The 18,393-nt window shown below is 35.9% G+C and overlaps 1 protein-coding gene across 1 annotated transcript; it reads left to right on the top strand.

Moving 5' to 3' along the window:
- The first annotated feature begins 383 nt into the window (after window positions 1-383).
- Window positions 384-11,078, top strand: PDK4 (pyruvate dehydrogenase kinase 4). Its single transcript, XM_047096832.1, has 11 exons — window positions 384-513; window positions 1,454-1,595; window positions 3,005-3,076; window positions 3,843-4,027; window positions 4,190-4,276; window positions 4,760-4,837; window positions 6,557-6,633; window positions 8,640-8,738; window positions 8,939-9,049; window positions 9,352-9,465; window positions 10,602-11,078. Exons 1-11 carry the CDS (start codon window positions 384-386, stop codon window positions 10,743-10,745), a joined length of 1,239 nt encoding a protein of 412 aa, XP_046952788.1. The 3' UTR covers window positions 10,746-11,078.
- Window positions 11,079-18,393: the final 7,315 nt, after the last annotated feature.

Here is an 18,393-nt window from a genome sequence, read left to right as displayed (position 1 = left end):
CAGGACCCCGCGGCCGCGGGCGGGGCCCAAAGTTCTTTATCTGAGCTGATTGGCACGGCCCCAGTTCTGGACGCGTCTCCAAGTCCCAGTGACTCCTCCCCTTTGGAATTGGGGGGAGCGTGTGGGGACACATATAAAACCACGGGAGGCGGCGGGTGGTGGCCAAACGCGAACTTGAGTCTCCAGCTGCTCTCTGTTCCTCCGACTCACAGCCGGCCACCTCCACTCGGAAGCACCCCCCGAAACTCAGCCCAGGCCAGGTGCATAAGCCAGTCCTCTCTCCCTAGAGGCGCACCGCCCCCTCCTCGGTCCCTGATTTTGCTTTCCTCAGTCTACGTCCCTTAAGCCAGCCCCAGCGCTCGCCAGGCAAGGAGGGCATCAAGATGAAAGCGGCCCGCTTCGTGATGCGCAGCGCCGGCTCGCTGAGCGGCGCCAGCCTGGTGCCCCGCGAGGTCGAGCATTTTTCGCGCTACAGTCCGTCCCCACTGTCCATGAAGCAGCTCCTGGACTTTGGTGAGCTGGGAAGTAGGGCTGGGTGGGGGCGCTGGGGTTGGGGAGCTGCCTTAACTTTCAGCCCTTGTGCAGGGAGGGCTGGGCTCACTGCTTAAAATAACTGGGGTCCCCAATCCTGCTGAACCCTGGAGCCTCTACGCCTGTGCACCCTGCCCTTTCCTAGATCTGCCTTATTTCTGACAGTTTGTGCCTACAGGTGAAGGCCACTTGCTGACCCGCTGATACTGGATGGTTTGAGCTCATCTTTCCGTCCAAACCTTCCAGTCAAAATACTTTTTGCTTTCAGTCACCATTTCACAATGGATTAAAAACTTTATCCCCTCCTCCACAACATAATACTTTTTGGAGAAGATTCCTAATGTTATAAAGTAGCCTCAAATTAATTGAAATTTTAGCCCTTAACCATCTTCCACCCGTTCACAGGGTATATGCATATCTCTGCATTGCTGACAAATTTGTCTCTTCCATATATTTGCATTACTGCCAAAAATGTTTGCAAACTTTCTGCAGTAATCTTATGAAGAAAATTTCAAGGATTTAAATGTGATATTATTTAATACTAATCTGGAAACATCATGACTCTTATCCACCGTCTTATCCCTCTGCTCCAATTTCATATCTAGAACTCTCTGAACCAAGTTGTCTGGTTAACATAGTGGTGTTGACTGAGCTACAGTATATTCTGACTTCATGGAAATTAATCCTCTTTCAAAAAAAGAAAACAATAATTCTCATATTGGTCATCTAAAAAAAAAAGTAAAGAAAAAGACAATGAAGAAAGAGATACTTACTTCTGAATTACCTATAAATAATAACCCAACTGAGGGTGAACTATAATTGTATGATGTGTGTGTGTTCAATATTGGATAGTTAATGTTATTCAAATGTATCATTTGGACCTACTTTTCTCCAAAAACTAAATAAATGTTATTTATTACAGGTTCTGAAAATGCATGTGAAAGAACTTCCTTTGCATTTTTGCGACAAGAATTGCCTGTGAGGCTAGCCAATATCCTGAAGGAAATTGACATCCTCCCTGATCGATTAGTCAATACCTCTTCAGTGCAATTAGTTAAAAGCTGGTAAGTGGTCAATCATTCCAAAACAGTCTCTGTTTTGAAGACAAGTATCTGAGTATGAATTCTTATAATTTATTAACATCATAATTGGAAAATGGGTGGTCTGAACAGTAACTATTTTTGAAAGATGTAAAGATTTTTTAGTAATTCAGAGTAAGTTATCATAAGGACAGTTATATAGCTATAAACAGACATTTTATCCTGAAAAAGTACATAATTTCACAATATAATTGTATTTTAAATAATAAAAGACAGGGTTTGATATTGCAAAAGAAATCCTACTTGAGAAACAGACAGGAATGACTACTACTTAGAGGGTCTAATCTTTGTTAATTACAAACTGATTAACAGCAGGCTATGGGTTCAAATCCTGCCTCTGCAGGATTCTCTATGCCTTAATTCCTCCATCTGTGATAGAGGAAAACAAAGTATATGCTTCAAAGGAATATGTGAATGAAATTAAATGAGCTAATTCGTTAAAGTACTTAAAACAGTACTTGGCACACAGGCAGCACTTAGTAAGTGTGTTATTATCATCTCATTTTAAAGATAAGGATACTGAGGCTTGGAGAGGGTAAATCACCCAAAGGAAAAGATTTTCAGAGAACAGGACCAAGGTATGCAGACAGTCACCTTATATCACTCTAATCCACTGACTGCACAGCTTTTTGTTCATTGATTCAAGAAATGCATATTATATTATATTATATTATATTATATTATATTATATTATATTATTAAGCAATTATAATCTGAAACACATATTAAAAATTACCGTTTGAAACTCATATTAAATCTGTAGTATTTACTGACTTTCATGACTTCTACTCACCTATGAATGAATATAGTGGGAAAAAATAGGACGGAAGTCTTCCTTAAAAAGTTATTTCTAAATGCAATAGAAAAAGAAAACATTTGTCAGATAAAACAAAAAACTGACTACTGATTTGGAATGATTAAAGAAATATAAATTTTACGTTAGAAAGTTGAACGTTAAAGTTGTAGCTTCATATTTTTTTTTAGTTATATTGTTTTCCAGATGTCTTGAAAGAAAGTTTTAATTTTATTTATTTTTTTAATTTTTTTTAATGTTTTATTTATTTTTGAGACAGAGAGAGACAGAGCATGAATGGGGGGAGGGGCAGAGAGACAGAGGGAGACACAGAATCTGAAACAGGCTCCAGGCTCTGAGCTGTCAGCACAGAGCCCGACGCGGGGCTCGAACTCACGGACCCGCGAGATCATGACCTGAGCCGAAGTCGGAGGCTTAACCGACCAAGCCACCCAGGCGCCCCGAAAGTTTTAATTTTAAACATAGTTCTTTCTCTTTTTGAAAGTCATTTTGAAATGAGTTAGCCACTTGTATCTGACTGCTCAATTTTGAAACTTAAAGCACACCTGTCACTTTATAGGTATATCCAGAGCTTGATGGATTTGGTAGAATTCCATGAGAAAAGCCCAGAGGACCAGAAAGCATTATCAGAGTAAGTTCTATGCATTGGAATAAAAGTCTAAAACTTTGGCTATTTCCAGACATACTCCTAAGATTTTTTTTTAGACATAAATTAAAGGAACTACAACTCTGAATGACAAATAATCTCCCCTTTACAAATGACAAGTTTGGGCTTGTTGGTTTTTTAAAATTGATAAAGAATGATAGCATTGAAAATGATGCTGAGTACGAACAAGTGCGGAGAACTTTTTATTTTTAAGGAATTCTATTTTTACTATATATTTAGTCTGATGATGGCATTTGCAGGTGGATTTAGTATTGCATAATATTAATAAATGTCATTGTCATGGGAGATTGGACACTTCCTTTCAGAGTCACTGACAGTTTCTGACTATAAGAATAAGAAAGAAGAATCTTTTTATAAATCTGACAAGAAAATTCAAAAGTTTTTTTCCACAATGGCACTCTAGAATCCTCCTTCATAGTAATTATTTTTTAATTATTATTTTTTAAAGAGAATGCATAAGGAACTCTTAGAATGAATTCACCAGCTAGAAAGCTGGTACGTTTACATGTAAGTTAGAAGCCAAATAAATCTGTTTTTGATACTATTTCCTCTACATAGTCAAAGAATCTGTAGCGAGAGCCTTAATAAAACTTCATCCAAACATTTTATCGTTTGAGTTTGTTAGATGGGTACTTACAAAACGCTTTAGCTTTCTTTGAAATAATCTAAGGACTATAAGTGAAAGAAACTTATTTGAACTTTCACTAACTGTTCATGTGTTTTGGCTTAGTTTTGTAGATACTCTCATCACAGTTCGAAATAGGCACCACAATGTGGTTCCTACAATGGCACAAGGAATCATAGAATATAAAGATGCCTGTACAGTTGACCCAGTCACCAATCAAAATCTTCAGTATTTCTTGGATCGATTTTATATGAACCGTATTTCTACCCGGATGCTGATGAACCAGCACAGTAAGTTAGTTCATCATGTTCATGGCATACGGAGATGGGTGTAGAATATAAGCTAGACCCCAACCAGATGTTCTGTTATTCGGGGGCTCACATTCGTTTACAACGGTAGCTTTAATCATTACTATCCTGATGTTTAAAACAACTGTTCTTATTTGTCAACAGTTCTTATATTTAGTGACTCACAGACAGGAAACCCAAGTCACATTGGAAGCATTGATCCAAACTGTGACGTGGCAGCTGTGGTCCAAGGTAATTTCTAGATTTCTGTATTCCTCTGATTAAAAATACATGCTATATGATTGACATGTCTATAGTTAAGGTGACTTTGTGAATAAATTTGTATTCAGAGTGTTCCATTTATATTTTATAAATACTGTCATGAAGGTCATTTGCTTTGGAAAGTCAGGGGTTTAAACATTCATTTATAAAATTATAAAAATCCAAACATGAATGGCTAATCTCCATATTCTTATATATTTATTTGATCTCCGAAGTGGGCATAATCCTATTGCTACAGCTATAACTTAACCACTGCCTTAATTTTTTCTTCAATAAAATATTTAAAAGGTGTTTTTTCAGGTAAATAAACACGTACTCTAAAGAACATTTCAGATATTTAGGGTACAGGGTAGTACACAACTAACTACATGAAAGATTACATGAAAAGATTACATGAAAATTTTACTTGGCATAAGTGTATTTCATCATTATGAAAAAAACCTTCTATTTCAGATGCCTTTGAATGTTCAAAGATGCTTTGTGACCAGTATTATTTAACATCACCAGAATTAAAACTCACACAAGTGAATGGTAAGCTATAAATAAAACATATTTTAATTTATAGAAAATTCACTACTCTCCCAGTATGATTACTTCTTGTAAATACAGAGCAACTTCTGTGTTGCTTTTCTCCCTTCTGAACTTGTCTAGAATTCGTACGCTTCTTTTTTGAAGCCACAGTTCTCTTTATCTCAACTGGAAAGTTCCAATTGAGTATATTCAGTTGCTGCTGCTGATTCATAAAGAAGAATGGTTTAAACAAATAATTTAAGATTTAGAGTAGCCACAAAGTTCCAGTATCTTAGATCAAAAAGATAGCTTATTAGAGAATATAGGAGTCGGGGAGGCCAGAAATAGGAGGAACCACTGGTTGTGGATGTATCCTCCTGGAGAAGTTACTCATAAGATTGTGGGGAAAAACACTTTAAATTTACTGTAAGAAATAAGCTAGTCCTAGAAGGCCAAATACTGTATGATTCCACTTATCTGAAGTATATAAAATATTCAAACTCTGAGAGGCAGAGAGTTGAATAGTGGTTGTCAGAGAATGGGGGCTGGGGGAAATGGGGAGTTGCTATTTAATGGGTGTAAAATCTCAGTTACATAAGATTAGTAGGTTCTAGAGATCTGCTGTACAACACCATGCCTATAGTTAACAATACTATGTTGTATGCTTAGATATTTAAGAAGGTAGATCTCATGTTAAATGTTCTTTTAAAAATGTTTTTAAATTAAAAATAAAATTATTTTAATTGCACTATAAGTATACACCACTGTTCTGGAAGCAAAGCATACTTCAGTGACTTCAACTCTAGGGCACCTGAAAAGACAGGGTCTTCCTACCTTGATGTGATAATATGATGAATGTCAGGCTCTGTTTTTAGCTTATCCCATGGTGCTTCTTAAAGAAAAACAGTAAAAATTAAGTTGTTGGAATTAAAAGTGCCCTAACTTATGGACTGGGGATATGTAAATATAATTGCTGAATTAAAAATAGGAATACAAATAAAGATTGAAAAATACCTCTAAGCATTAACAGCACTGTTGCATAATACTTGTAGATAAACTGCTTGAACTGTTTGATCAAATAAAGAGGGAATTGTGCCAGACCTTCTGTTTTCTGATTCAGACTTTGCCAAGGCCTGGAACACCAGAGAATAATACTTTTATTTTTCTTCTCAAACAGTATTATGAGGTTTTTGTTTCTCTGTTTTCTTTAACCTCTTGGTGAAATGTAAGCATATTTTGCCTGTAAGATTTAATGTTTGGGTGATAAAGATCAAGAATAATCAGATATGCTGTTTCCCATAAAATATGAAAATTATAGTTAACATTAATTTCAATGTTATGCTATGGACATATTTATTTTTTCTTCTTTCTTAAAATGCATATAATTTTAACTCTGAAATTTCCCAGTACAAAAGTTATGAAAGCAGAAACAAATAATCTACATAATCTAATTTCATAATCACCCTTGTGACACACTTTATCTGACTTTATACATTGTTAGAGAAATGCAAAAACTTAATCATAGAGCACAAGACAGCAACTGTAATAGCATTTTGAAAATAAGCCAGTTGTGTTTACTGTTTAAGAGGGAAGCTTCTTGGGGAGAGTTTCGGAGTACAGAAAGATGGGGAGTATTCTAATCTTGAGAATAAGGGGTATCTGTTAATTCACATAGATATGGAAGTTTGTTTTAATGAAATATTTGCTTGCTGATTTTAAATGAGTTTAAATTTTTTCTAGGGAAATTTCCAGGCCAGCCAATTCACATTGTGTATGTACCTTCTCACCTTCATCATATGCTCTTTGAACTATTCAAGGTATGACACTTCACAATATAATTTCAATTTTGTGGGTTTTTTTATTTTTAATTCACAGGTTACATTTTTATTTCCTTTATCATTTCCCACTCAATGGGAGCATCACTGCCTTCTCCCGAACATGATTCAGTACTCCTAGCAGAAGGAAGCTCCAGTTAATGTTTGAAAGGGCACATGCAGTTCATTGTAACATTAAAACGTACTTGAGAATGCACAATATGATTCACGATGTCTTTAGTGCTCCCTGTTCTTATTATTTTCTCAGGTGTCCAACAAAGCCCTAATCATTCATGCATTTGTTAAGGAAGGTCATTGGGTAAATGTTCCAGTGAATGAGGCCTTGTTACCTCCACCCCCACAGAACACTCCAGCTCCAAATCCAGACATGGCAGGGCTCCAACTTGAGTCTGGAATATACTCAGAAGGCAGGGAAGGCAGTTCCTTCCATGATCAGCTTTAACATGCATATGAATCACCTGGGGTTTTGTTAAAAATGCAAATTTTGGGGGCGCCTGGGTAGCTCAGTTGGTTAAGCATCCTTGGGCTCAGGTCATGATCTCACGGTTCGTGAGTCAGAGCCCTGAGTCAGAGCCCTGCGTCGGGCTCTGTGCTGACATCTCAGAGCCTGGAGCCTGCTTCAGATGCTGTGTCTCCCTCTCTCTCTCTCTCTGCCCCTCCCTCTCTCTCTCTCTCTCTCTCAAAAATAAATATTAAAAAATTTTTCTGATAAAAAAATGCAAATTCTGATTCAGTGGAACTGTTATGGGGTTTAGAATTTTTAATAAGCCAACAGGTGATGTTGCTGGTCCACACTCCACACTTTCAATAGCAAGACTGTGGTTCAGTGCTTCTCAAACTTCAGTATGCATTAGAATCATCTGGAAACCTTGTTAAAACACAGATTCTTAGCCTCAGCCCCAGATATCGCGATTCTGTATATCTGAGAATTTGCATTTCTAACAAGCTCGCAAAGGATGTGAATGTTACTGGTCTGGGGTAGCCAGATACCATGGATCAAATCCTGTCCTGGGTTTTAACATCAAATTAAAACTGTGCTCACACCGAAAAAAAGCTCCGTGATGTTTTTCAAGAATCCCTTGGACTGAAAGAGGAGGAAGCCTAAAAAAAGTGAAATTTGCCTCTAATTATGTTACAGCTTTTCTCAGACTCACTGTTTCCTACCTTATTCTAATGTTAGTGCAATGAGGTATCGATTGTACTACAAACATCTGATCTATTTTCTTTTACTTCAGCTAATGATTAGAACTTGCTATTATATACAAACCAGAAAGCAGACAATGTACTACAAAAAGGTTAGAGAGGAAAATGGGTGAAATAAACCAAAACTTTATCTGCCTGAGATTCATGCATTTGTCTGAAAACTTGTTTGAATTTCTTCTTCTGTTGAAGGCCAAAAGATGCTTTTTTCGTTAATTTCATTTATTTTTAAATTGAATAGTCCAACTCCTAGAGTTATTTTGCCATCATTGGTAAAAGTTAAGATGATAATCAAATGCAAATTGAAATTTAATTTAGAATTATTTACTATCCTTTTAAATAGTAACAACCTTTCCCAGCAAGTTTTATAAAAGCCAATAAATTGGTTCAATGATTCACTGTTCATTTGTTATGTAATAGTCTTTGGTGCTTGGATGTAAAATGTAATGGAAAGACAAAAAAGAGAGAGCCAGGAAATGGACTATAAAAACCAATTTCTACATTTAAATTAAGCTTACAAATAAGAAGTTGACAGCTAGCAGAATTGTTTTTCCATTAGACATTACTCCCAGGAGCTATATTACATGGTAAATGAATATTTTTCATTATACATCCTGCATGACACATTCATAAATGGCTATTTACAGAGCTGTTTTACTACTAACTTAAAAAAAAAATAGGAACTTTGAATTGCCCTCTGTGCTGCTTTTATTTTAAACATAAAAAACAGTTATTTATTGTTTCTCATTCTTCTGCCATTGAATTCCTTATGGTTTTGATTTCCTTAGAATGCAATGAGAGCAACAGTTGAACACCAGGAAAATTGGCCTTGCCTTACACCAATTGAAGTGATTGTTGTCTTGGGAAAAGAAGACCTTACAATTAAGGTAACCATTCTCTGCGTTTCTTTTGAGTCTCTCTTGAGACAAGTAAAAATGTGTCCGTAACAATCAAGCTCTCTGCTTTTAGCAACAGATCAAAGTCATGTATACCAGGTGATTTTTAAATGAAGGAAAAAATACTTTTCTATAGATAAATGCACATTGTTTTTAATGTATAGCTTTGGTGACTTGTTTGTTTGCTTAAGATTTCAGACAGAGGAGGTGGTGTTCCCCTGAGGATCATCGACCGCCTCTTTAGTTACACATACTCCACTGCGCCAACGCCTGTGATGGATAATTCCCGGAATGCTCCTTTGGTAAGACCAATTAAATGACTAAGTTCATCCCAGCCACTCAGTTCTAAATGTAAAGCAAGGATTACAAGGATGTGTTTAGTCAAGTTAGTCAGTTTAGTTAAATTGGGCATGGGGGGTTTGAGGAAGAATGATACAGAAAGCTGAAAATGGTAAAACAATTCTACAGGAGGTGTCTGATTGGAAGCAGAAAATATTTATCTAGGTTCTAGAACATCAGTTTCGGGGAGGATAACTCCTCCCTCCATTTTGTATTTCAGTGATCAGGTACACTTCTTTGCCAATAACTGATTTTTCCCCTCTAGGCTGGTTTTGGTTACGGCTTGCCGATTTCTCGTCTCTATGCCAAGTACTTTCAAGGAGATCTGAATCTCTACTCTTTGTCAGGATATGGAACAGATGCCATCATCTACTTAAAGGTATCCTTTAAATGCAATAGAAACAATCATAGTTCCGAAAACAATGCCTCCTTTACAGGCCTGAGTTCCATGGTCCACAGTAAATACCCCAAACTGAGTTAATGCAAATAATGATGACTACAAGTCATTTTATTTTCTGTTTGGTATGTGTAGATATACAATTTAAAATTTACTATGGTAACTTACCAAACTGGAAGTGGGGCCAGGCTCCCTGCCTCAAGTGAAGCAAAATTATTTCTCAAGAAGCATGCAAGCTTCCAAATGAGGAGATGCTCATGTGAATTTTTAAAATCAACACCTTTTGGCATCTGTGAGAATAGTGGGGAGTATATGCTAATAATGTTCCAGCCTAGAAAACAACTGATGTCAACATACCGAAGACGTTAAGCTGACCTTATTAGAAATCCAGGGAAGGAAAAACTAACTGCTCACAAGCTGTCAGTGGGATGTCTGGCATTTCCTGATTAAACTTTAAGACTTGGTACATGTTTTTTTCTATTTCTGATAAAGCCTCAATTTATTTGTTAAGGTCACTGCCCTTATTCGTTAATCATTTTCCAACTGTTTTGACTGAACATGTATTTACAGATTTTAGCGACTAAAACATTAAGCTTGCAGGCTCTCATTTTGTGCAAGGGAATTATTTGCCAAGAGGACTTTGACTACCTGAAATAGTTAATGTATTCATTTCTTAAATGAGCAAAAGTCTTCAAAGTACTGGGAAAGATTAAGAGATCATAGATTTATAGTCTCAGATTTTAATAAATTAATTGTATCAGATTAGGGCTCTATCACAGATACAAAGGTTTTTGTAAAGAAAGAAGAGCTTTGCTATTCAGCTCTATCACATCGGCAATATCCAAACAAGGGGCATGTGTAAATATTGAATACAAATTCTGTTCCCCAATTTATAATTGTGTATATACTGTTTCAGCCCCTATAGGGTAGAAATAACATTTGCTTTTTTTAGTTTTCTTTTATACACGCCTAGCATACTATGGATTGTGGTGTGTTATTACTGAATCAATCAAAGGGATATATTTGAATGTTTGAGTAATTTTGAATAATCACTTCAAATACAAATTATGCCATGAATAACTTCTTTGGTTTGATTTTTCTTCCCTGTCTTCTTTCAGGCCTTATCTTCAGAGTCTGTAGAAAAACTCCCCGTCTTTAACAAATCAGCCTTCAAACATTATCAGATGAGCATTGAGGCTGATGACTGGTGTATCCCAAGCAAGGAACCAAGGAACTTGGCAAAGGAGAAAATGGCTCTGTGAAAAGGGACACTCAGGACACTCTAAGGGATCAAAGTGGGCCTATGCCAGTGCTGCTTCTTGAGTGTTTGTGTGTGAACTCCTGTTTCCTCAAAAACAAACAAAAGCAACCCCTTGATCACAACAGTGGTGCAAAGAGGAACGACACCCGTTTCCGTGACCCAGGAGAGCGTAACGTAGGCATTAACAGATGGCCAGTCTCTATTCTTTTAATGTAGCCTAACGTATGAGTTTATATCAAATCCTGAAGCAGAATAAAGCCTCAAGTGTCCATGTCTTTATCAACAAGAATGGGAGTAAAGTGAACATATAAGCTAACAGTTTCAATAGACTGATATTTAGGCCTCTGGTTGATGGCAAAAGACACTGGTATTTATTGCACACCAAATGTCAATATGCCAGTATTCCCCTGCCATCAAAGGGCTGGGGCGTAGTTTAGGCTATGAGATTAGACGTGTACGTAAATGTACATCTCACACATTTCTATGCGCTGCAGTGGGGGTAAGCTGGTGACTAAATAACATTTACTTTGAACATTATTTGAATGAGGAAGAAAGAATCAAGACATTTCATTCAAAGTTGCAGCCAAGGCATTGGGCCCGTGTAAAAATCTTCAGAAGAAAACCTCTTCTGATAAATATAGTGTCTTCATTATGCTGCTTTCCTGTTCACACTTCATGTAATAAGTGAACAACACAATATTGCCAGGTGCCTGCCTAGTCTTGAGTGAGTTTTAAAATATGCACTGAATTCAGGATGTCGGCAATTAGCAGGGGAGGAGAATTGCCAAAGTGATAACAATGATATCTCTCACCTTGCTTTATTTTTAAATGAAATGGTAGGTTGGAAAAGCCAATGTTAGGGAAAGAAATCATGCATTCAGAACCTAACTCGGTAGCAGGGGCTGTTCTCTACCCTGTAGTGGTGGTAATCCAATGATGGTATCCATTTTCTAGGCTTAACAAGATATATTTTTGTTATATTTAATTATATCCTCTACACTCCTGCATTACTATGTCTATAAAAACAATTTCTAATTTTCAAATGGCTTGAGAACATTAGAATTTAAATACTTTTTGGGATATTTTTAACAAATAGCCTGGGAGTAAGAGGTTTTCATGCCAGGATGCTTTCATTTGAATCATTGAGAGAGGGCTGATAAATGAAAGTTGTAATGCATATGGAAATTTGTGGAGCTCAAATATAATATGTAGGTTGACAGGCCAGTCTACTATATAACTCCCACAAAAAGAATGGAAAAATGAAGGAAGGAAGGAAAGAAGGAAGGAAGGAAGGAAGGAAGGAAGGAAGGAAGGAAGAAGGAGGGAAGGAGAAAAGAAAGGGAGGAAGGAAGGAAACAGAAGGCAGGCATCTTGCTTTTTTCCCTACAAATTATTTCAAGAAATTATCTATATTTTCATAGATAAATTACTGGCAAGAGGATGAATGGATGTCTTTCAAAACACAATGGCTTCTTTAAATGGTTCTCTCACTCTTGTGAGATAATAGGCTTTAATGAGGTAATAAACTCACCTGTTCAAATTGATGTATAAACTGGGATTTAGAGAAAAATATAGAATCTTCTGCATTGTTAAATAATCGGTACTGTTTGTATATGTTGAATTTAACATTTTTGTGTAATTTTCTTGTGGCCTAGAGTTGTGGTGTTTCCTTTAGTGGCCAAAAGGGCCTCAGACAATTTGTTGTGGATGTCAGACTTATCATGAGAAGTCCTGCGTAGCAACTTTTCTTGATGGTGGGACTCTGGCTCATGCATTTATCGATTACACAAAACTATTTACAATAGGTTATTTGACTTTTCAGTTTTTACTTACTGAAATTTAAACGTTGCATATAAATACTTGTATTTACCAAAGATTTAAAGCAGTTGATTAATTAACCCAAACACTGTGAACTATCTTTAAAATACTAGAGAAAAAAATGTTGATATCTCAATAACATCAACTGGGTAAATGGAGTTCTATGAAATAGAAACAGTCTACATTGGTATTTGTAAAATCTGCGGAAGAACTTTAGGATTCTGAATGTTCAGGCCCACTTAAGTTATTGATGTATAAATTGTGTTTTTGTTTCTATGTACAATGAGATGTAACCATTTTTATAATAAATATTTTTATTATAATAGTAAACATGGTCTTTTGATTTTCATTTCTCAAATTAATGGCAAAGTACTAAGAAAAATTTGAGGTAAAATTTTCCTTACTTTGTATTCAAATCTAATTTATCTATGTATTGGGTATAGCCTTTTAAAAGTATTGAAAGTAACTAAAAATCTTGATTTTTAAACAAAAGATAAGTACTTTACAGAGTCCAGAAATTTCTGATTGTCCTTGGGTATGCCCCAATAGCACATAGTACATAGTATGATTACTTCCATAAATATATTCAATAATAATTTCTGTGATGCATATATTCTGTATAATTTTGGTACATTAAAAGTTTCATTTGGTGACTGTTTTTACATAATAAATACAGTAAAGTACCAAAATAATGATAATTTACGTTCCCAAACAACTTCTGGATTAAATATCTGAATAATAATAAGGTAGAAATTGAATAGAAAATACTAAATTAATCTTTACACAGTCTTTCTTAACTAATTTAATCCTGCTTTATCTTTAGACAATATCCTTTGCCTACATTCATAATGCCCTTATGGCAAAGTTTTGTAAATAAAAAAGAAAAAGGTGGGGGGAGAAGAGAAAGGAAGAAAGAAAGGAAAGAAAAAGAGAAAGAGAAAGAAGGAAGGAAGGAAGGAAGGAAGGAAGGAAGGAAGGAAGGAAAAGTGGAATAAGCTTGTCATAACTAAATTCTAAAATCTTCTCAGAATAATCATATTTAAATCAGAAATGTCATCTACCTAAGGCATTAGACCTGACAGAGCATATTGTAAAGCCCTTTATCAATGATACTCAGGGGAAGTACTCACCATGCCTCTAAGGAAAGTGCATGCACACATGTGCACACACACAAACATGTACACACACACACACACACACACACACACGGATTTAGAGGTACAGTTTTTTTGGATTAAGCTGCTTGGAAGGTAGAGGCTTAGTGCACTTTGTAGGCCCAGAACGTTCATCCACATTTCTATAAAAACTGCAAGACTTCAGTCCCCACAATTCTGTATGTATGTATGCACACATACATCTTTTTGACTCCAGTCCAAGGTTACTAATTTTCAAGTTAAACAAAGTTGGCCAAATTTTCATCAAACCATCTTTATACCATTTCTCCCAAATTTCAAATTTGGCTAGAAACTGCAAAACTTTTGATCTTAACTACAATGACATGTGCAGAAAGAGAGAAATCACTGTGAGCTAGCAGCTTAAGTATTGACCTTGATAATGTCTTCATTTTCCTAGTATACTTTCAAATAGTGCACTTAACACTTAGATGTGTACCAACACTGCAAATGTCCATGAACTCTTCCAGATCACTTCCATATGGCCTGGTGAAAGAATTGAGGGATTTTCATAATTTCACAGGAGCTTAGGAAAGAAGTCCCTAAGCCTCCAGCCATGAACACTTAGAGCAGCAGGATTTTTATTTCCATTAACGTTTTATCCATATATCTCTCTTTTTGATTTTTCACTTTTTTATCTTATATCACAGTTATTTAGGCAGTCCACAAACAGTCACTGGATAAAAATATGAATAAATGAATAAACACATAAACATAAAATTTCATACAATTTTATGCTTTAAATGATATCCAAGAAGTTTTACAACATTGCAGAAACTCTGGAATACTTTTCCAGCAGGTTAAATTGCAACTCGTCTTTGTTTAAGATCACTCTCTGTTGGTCATCTTTGGCCATTGGAAATTATCACATATTTCAAAACAAATGAAATAACAGGTAAAAGTTATTACCACTCAGGAAATTTCTTGAGCAAATGGGTCAGTATTTCAGATCTATGAGTATTCTTTCTTCTTGTTCACCTTGGACTCAGATGAAAAAATATCACCATCTGTATTTCATGGCCCCTTAATGGAAATGAGCAACTGTCTTTTAATGAGATTTTTCAGTCCCTACTCAAGTGCAAATAAACATTAGAAGCCACTCAAAACCAACAGAAATGTCAGTAGCCTTGAGAACATGTTGAATCTACTAAATGATGTGAAAATGATGTGAGCTGTCTTAGTGATAAATTCAGCAAGAAAATGATAAAGTTTATCAATGCATTATGAGACATCATTTTCATGTTTACTGCTACCATTTAATGTAATGAAAATAACATGGGACTGGTTGTCAAATAATGCAATAGAGCTAGGAGTTATTTATTAGCATACTGTTTTCCATAAATGTAAAAGGATGTTTTAATATCTCAGACAAATAACATACTGCATAGCCAAGTCTTGAGGCTTTTTTTCCTATCAGTTCCATTAAAACTATGCCCTTTAATGTTTCTAGCCCCAAAATATACTTTGATTGTTGGTAGAATTGCCCTTGACTCAGGGTTTTTCTTTTAAATTCAATTTAAAGCATAACAAAATTTGTTCACAATTACAAATTTATGATCCGGAAATAAAATTAAAAATTGAAAACAAAAGTAAAAGCCTTACACTGTGTTCTTAGGCAATTATCTTTACCTCTTTGGGTCACAGTTTTCTCTTCTCCCTAAATGAGATCTAGCTATTTAAGGCACTTCTAAAGTTTTGAATCTATATTTTCTAATAATTCTTTACTGCATACTCTGCCTCCAATCTTTCTCCAATCCAAATTAGGCTTCTCATAATATTTCTGCTGACTTTCCAGTGCCTAAAAATCTGATATTGATAGTTTTCTGCATGACCAACCTCACAGTTTATACCTCCCATTACATACATAGCTCAAATCCCATTTTCATGGACTGAGCATCCCAGTCCAAAGTGGCCTCTCTCCCAACTTTCTCCTCTAAAGTCTCACATGGTTAAGATCATTTTAGTTTTTATTACACAATTCTTAAGCTTCTTAGTTACACGTTATAGAGAGGTATAGAATCCAGAAACCCAACTGGACAATGTGTTCCATGCAATCCAGGACCATTAATCTTTACCTATATATATATATATATATATATATATATATGAGGTTAGCCCTGTCTCATGCATAATTGACATTGAAAAGCATTTCTTGAGAGACAGAGAAAAACAAGAGAACAATTCCTAAATGGGCAGATGATTCTATTTATCTAAAATCAAAGCCACCCATCTTAATATTTTTTAATGACCCTCAGCATTTCATCTTAATCTGGGAAGGATTCATGTTTTATTTTGTGATGGATTATGGCTGTAATATATACATACAAACTAACCAAAACCTTTTATTTAAGGCTTAAAACCAGGTCTTTGTCCTCAAGGAGCTTAGAGTCCTAGAAAAGAATTAAAGAGACACAAGACACATGAGGAGTTAAATCATGACCAATGATTTCAATAACAGTTCAAGTTAACAATAGAGGAAATGCCATAATTCTTAACATATATAGCCAGACAAATGCACTACCATTAATTCCTATAGAAATTTAAAGAAGGAAAGGTGATTTCAGGCTAAATTGACTAGGTGGAAAGAGGCCAATTGATATGGAAGAAGTGGGGAGAAGACCATGAAGAAAGTGTCTGGAGAGAAGTTGGAGCTCATCTGCAGAGAGTAATGTCTGGATATAGTACGTGAGGCATCAAGGAGCCAATTACTAGGATAGTGAAAGGATCAGCACAGATCTGTTGACTAAATCTTAAAATCATATATTTCATTGCCAGTTTATTTACAAAATACATTGCAGCAATCAACGCAATTTTCTTAAATGAAAAACTAATTTCATCTTCAAATAACAAAAGACAACATCCTTGGTATGTTAATCAGTGAGTGAAAACAGTGGGTTTTCAGCCTGACTGCCTAGAGTTCCATGCCACCTCTGCCACTTAATAGCCAATGGGAGTGACATAACCTCTCTCTGCCTTAGTCTTCTGGTGTGTGAAATGGGGATAATACAGCATCTTCTTTATAGGGATCTATGAAAATTAAAATTAACCTTATATGTAAAGCATTTATAACAGTTCTTGGCACATAACACATCTTTTATAGAATTAGTTCTTCTATCCATAAGGTTGTTTAAGTTTTAGATACTGGAACCTTCTGTTGAGCTTCTATACAAATGAGTTGATAGCAATAAAAATAAAGTACCATCCTTCAGATAGGAAGTCATACAGTGTGAACACACAGTATCAGTGAACAGTAACAAATTTGCTCTAATATTTCCTATTGCCTGATTTTGACTCTGGGGTTAGATTGTTAGGTCAAAGCATGCTTTGTGACCCAAAAGTGCTGAGCAAGACGAAAACCTCTTCAGGTAAGAATCAAACATAGACCTTGACCTCTCTGGTAATGCCATCCAACCAAAAACTGGGTGGATGGTGATGCCACGTGTTACCTAATGAGATCTATTAACTCTTTTGGGTCCCTTTGAGAGCGCTGCACAAGGCTGCCCCTCCCTGAACACGGAGGAGATGCCAACTCACCACACTTAATAAATAAACACACGGACGGCTTAATGCACACTTTGCCCAAAGCACACTCTCAATAATTATTTGCTGAATGCATGAAAAGAGACTTAAGCCATTAAAGCAACAATCAGGCTTTAGATGTTCCCTAAGCAGCCTCTTTCCCCTTCTAAATATTATATTTCATCTTGTGAAAGCAGACCTCCAATTGATAATAAAAACAAGCACATCACATAGTCTTTAAAAAACCTTTGAAAATAGTTCCCTGGCTTGTTGGAAAGTAGAGAATGTTTTCCTCCTTTTTTTTTTTTTCTTAGAATGTTTGACAATAGTTCTTTGTAACTAAAAATATACCCTGCATTCTGTATAGAATCAGATGTGATTCTTATTTTTACATATTCCAGATGGTTCTGGGCAGGATTTCACTTACTGTGCACTAATTTGGGGGAAATTATTTTAGGGATAATACTTGCCACTGAACCTGAATAAATGATTTCTTAAACAAAGAATCTATAGGTTAGAATGTTGACTTGATTTTTTAAACTATATTTTTCATTGGCCAAAAAATTTTTTTTTCATGTCTTAGAATAGAAAAATTGTTTTACTGAACTTTTTTCCTCTCTCTCTGAATCCTTCCTAAATTGAATATTACATAGGCAAAAAAAAAAAAAAATTCTGTAGAACTGATGATGTGGCAGGTATTTTTCTAAGGAATTTGTAGTAATTAATTCATTTTTTCCCTCACAACTCATTATATTATTAACTGCTCTGCATAAATATCCTTCCTTTATCCTCACAACATTGGTGATTTTATTATCCAGCCCATTTTACAGATAAGAAACTGAGACACAAAGAAGTCCAGTAAGTTGCTGCTGTCAAGGGACGGAGCTGGGATTTCATTCAAGGCGGTGCACACTCCAGAGCCTTCACTCTAAGGAAACAATCCATCTCTGAGGAATGCACCCAGGACAACAACAGGTCAGAGTGATGGCTGAGGCCTTACAAATGAGTAACCCACTGCCAATCTAGCAAGGAAAGGGACAGAACCACTGGCCCCATCAGCACTGAGCCTACTGACCAGCTGCAAGCCCCTGGATTTCTCCAAACGATATTACCAGAAGACCTCACTTACTTGCAGAACGA

The sequence above is a fragment of the Lynx rufus genome, unplaced genomic scaffold, assembly GCF_022079265.1.
Source record: "Lynx rufus isolate CCGP_SWC_20201006 ecotype Redwood Valley unplaced genomic scaffold, mLynRuf1.p SCAF_4, whole genome shotgun sequence".
NCBI classification, from domain to species: domain Eukaryota; kingdom Metazoa; phylum Chordata; class Mammalia; order Carnivora; family Felidae; genus Lynx; species Lynx rufus.
This window is presented reverse-complemented; position numbering and strand designations above follow the sequence as displayed.

Bases quoted from the DNA above. Each gene is read 5' to 3' on its own strand.
- PDK4 (XM_047096832.1), top strand. From the start codon at position 384: ATGAAAGCGGCCCGCTTCGTGATGCGCAGCGCCGGCTCGCTGAGCGGC. The intron at 4,028-4,189 runs GTAAGTTAGTTC...ATTTGTCAACAG, and splicing joins GATGCTGATGAACCAGCACA to TTCTTATATTTAGTGACTCA. The intron at 9,466-10,601 runs GTATCCTTTAAA...GTCTTCTTTCAG, and splicing joins ATGCCATCATCTACTTAAAG to GCCTTATCTTCAGAGTCTGT.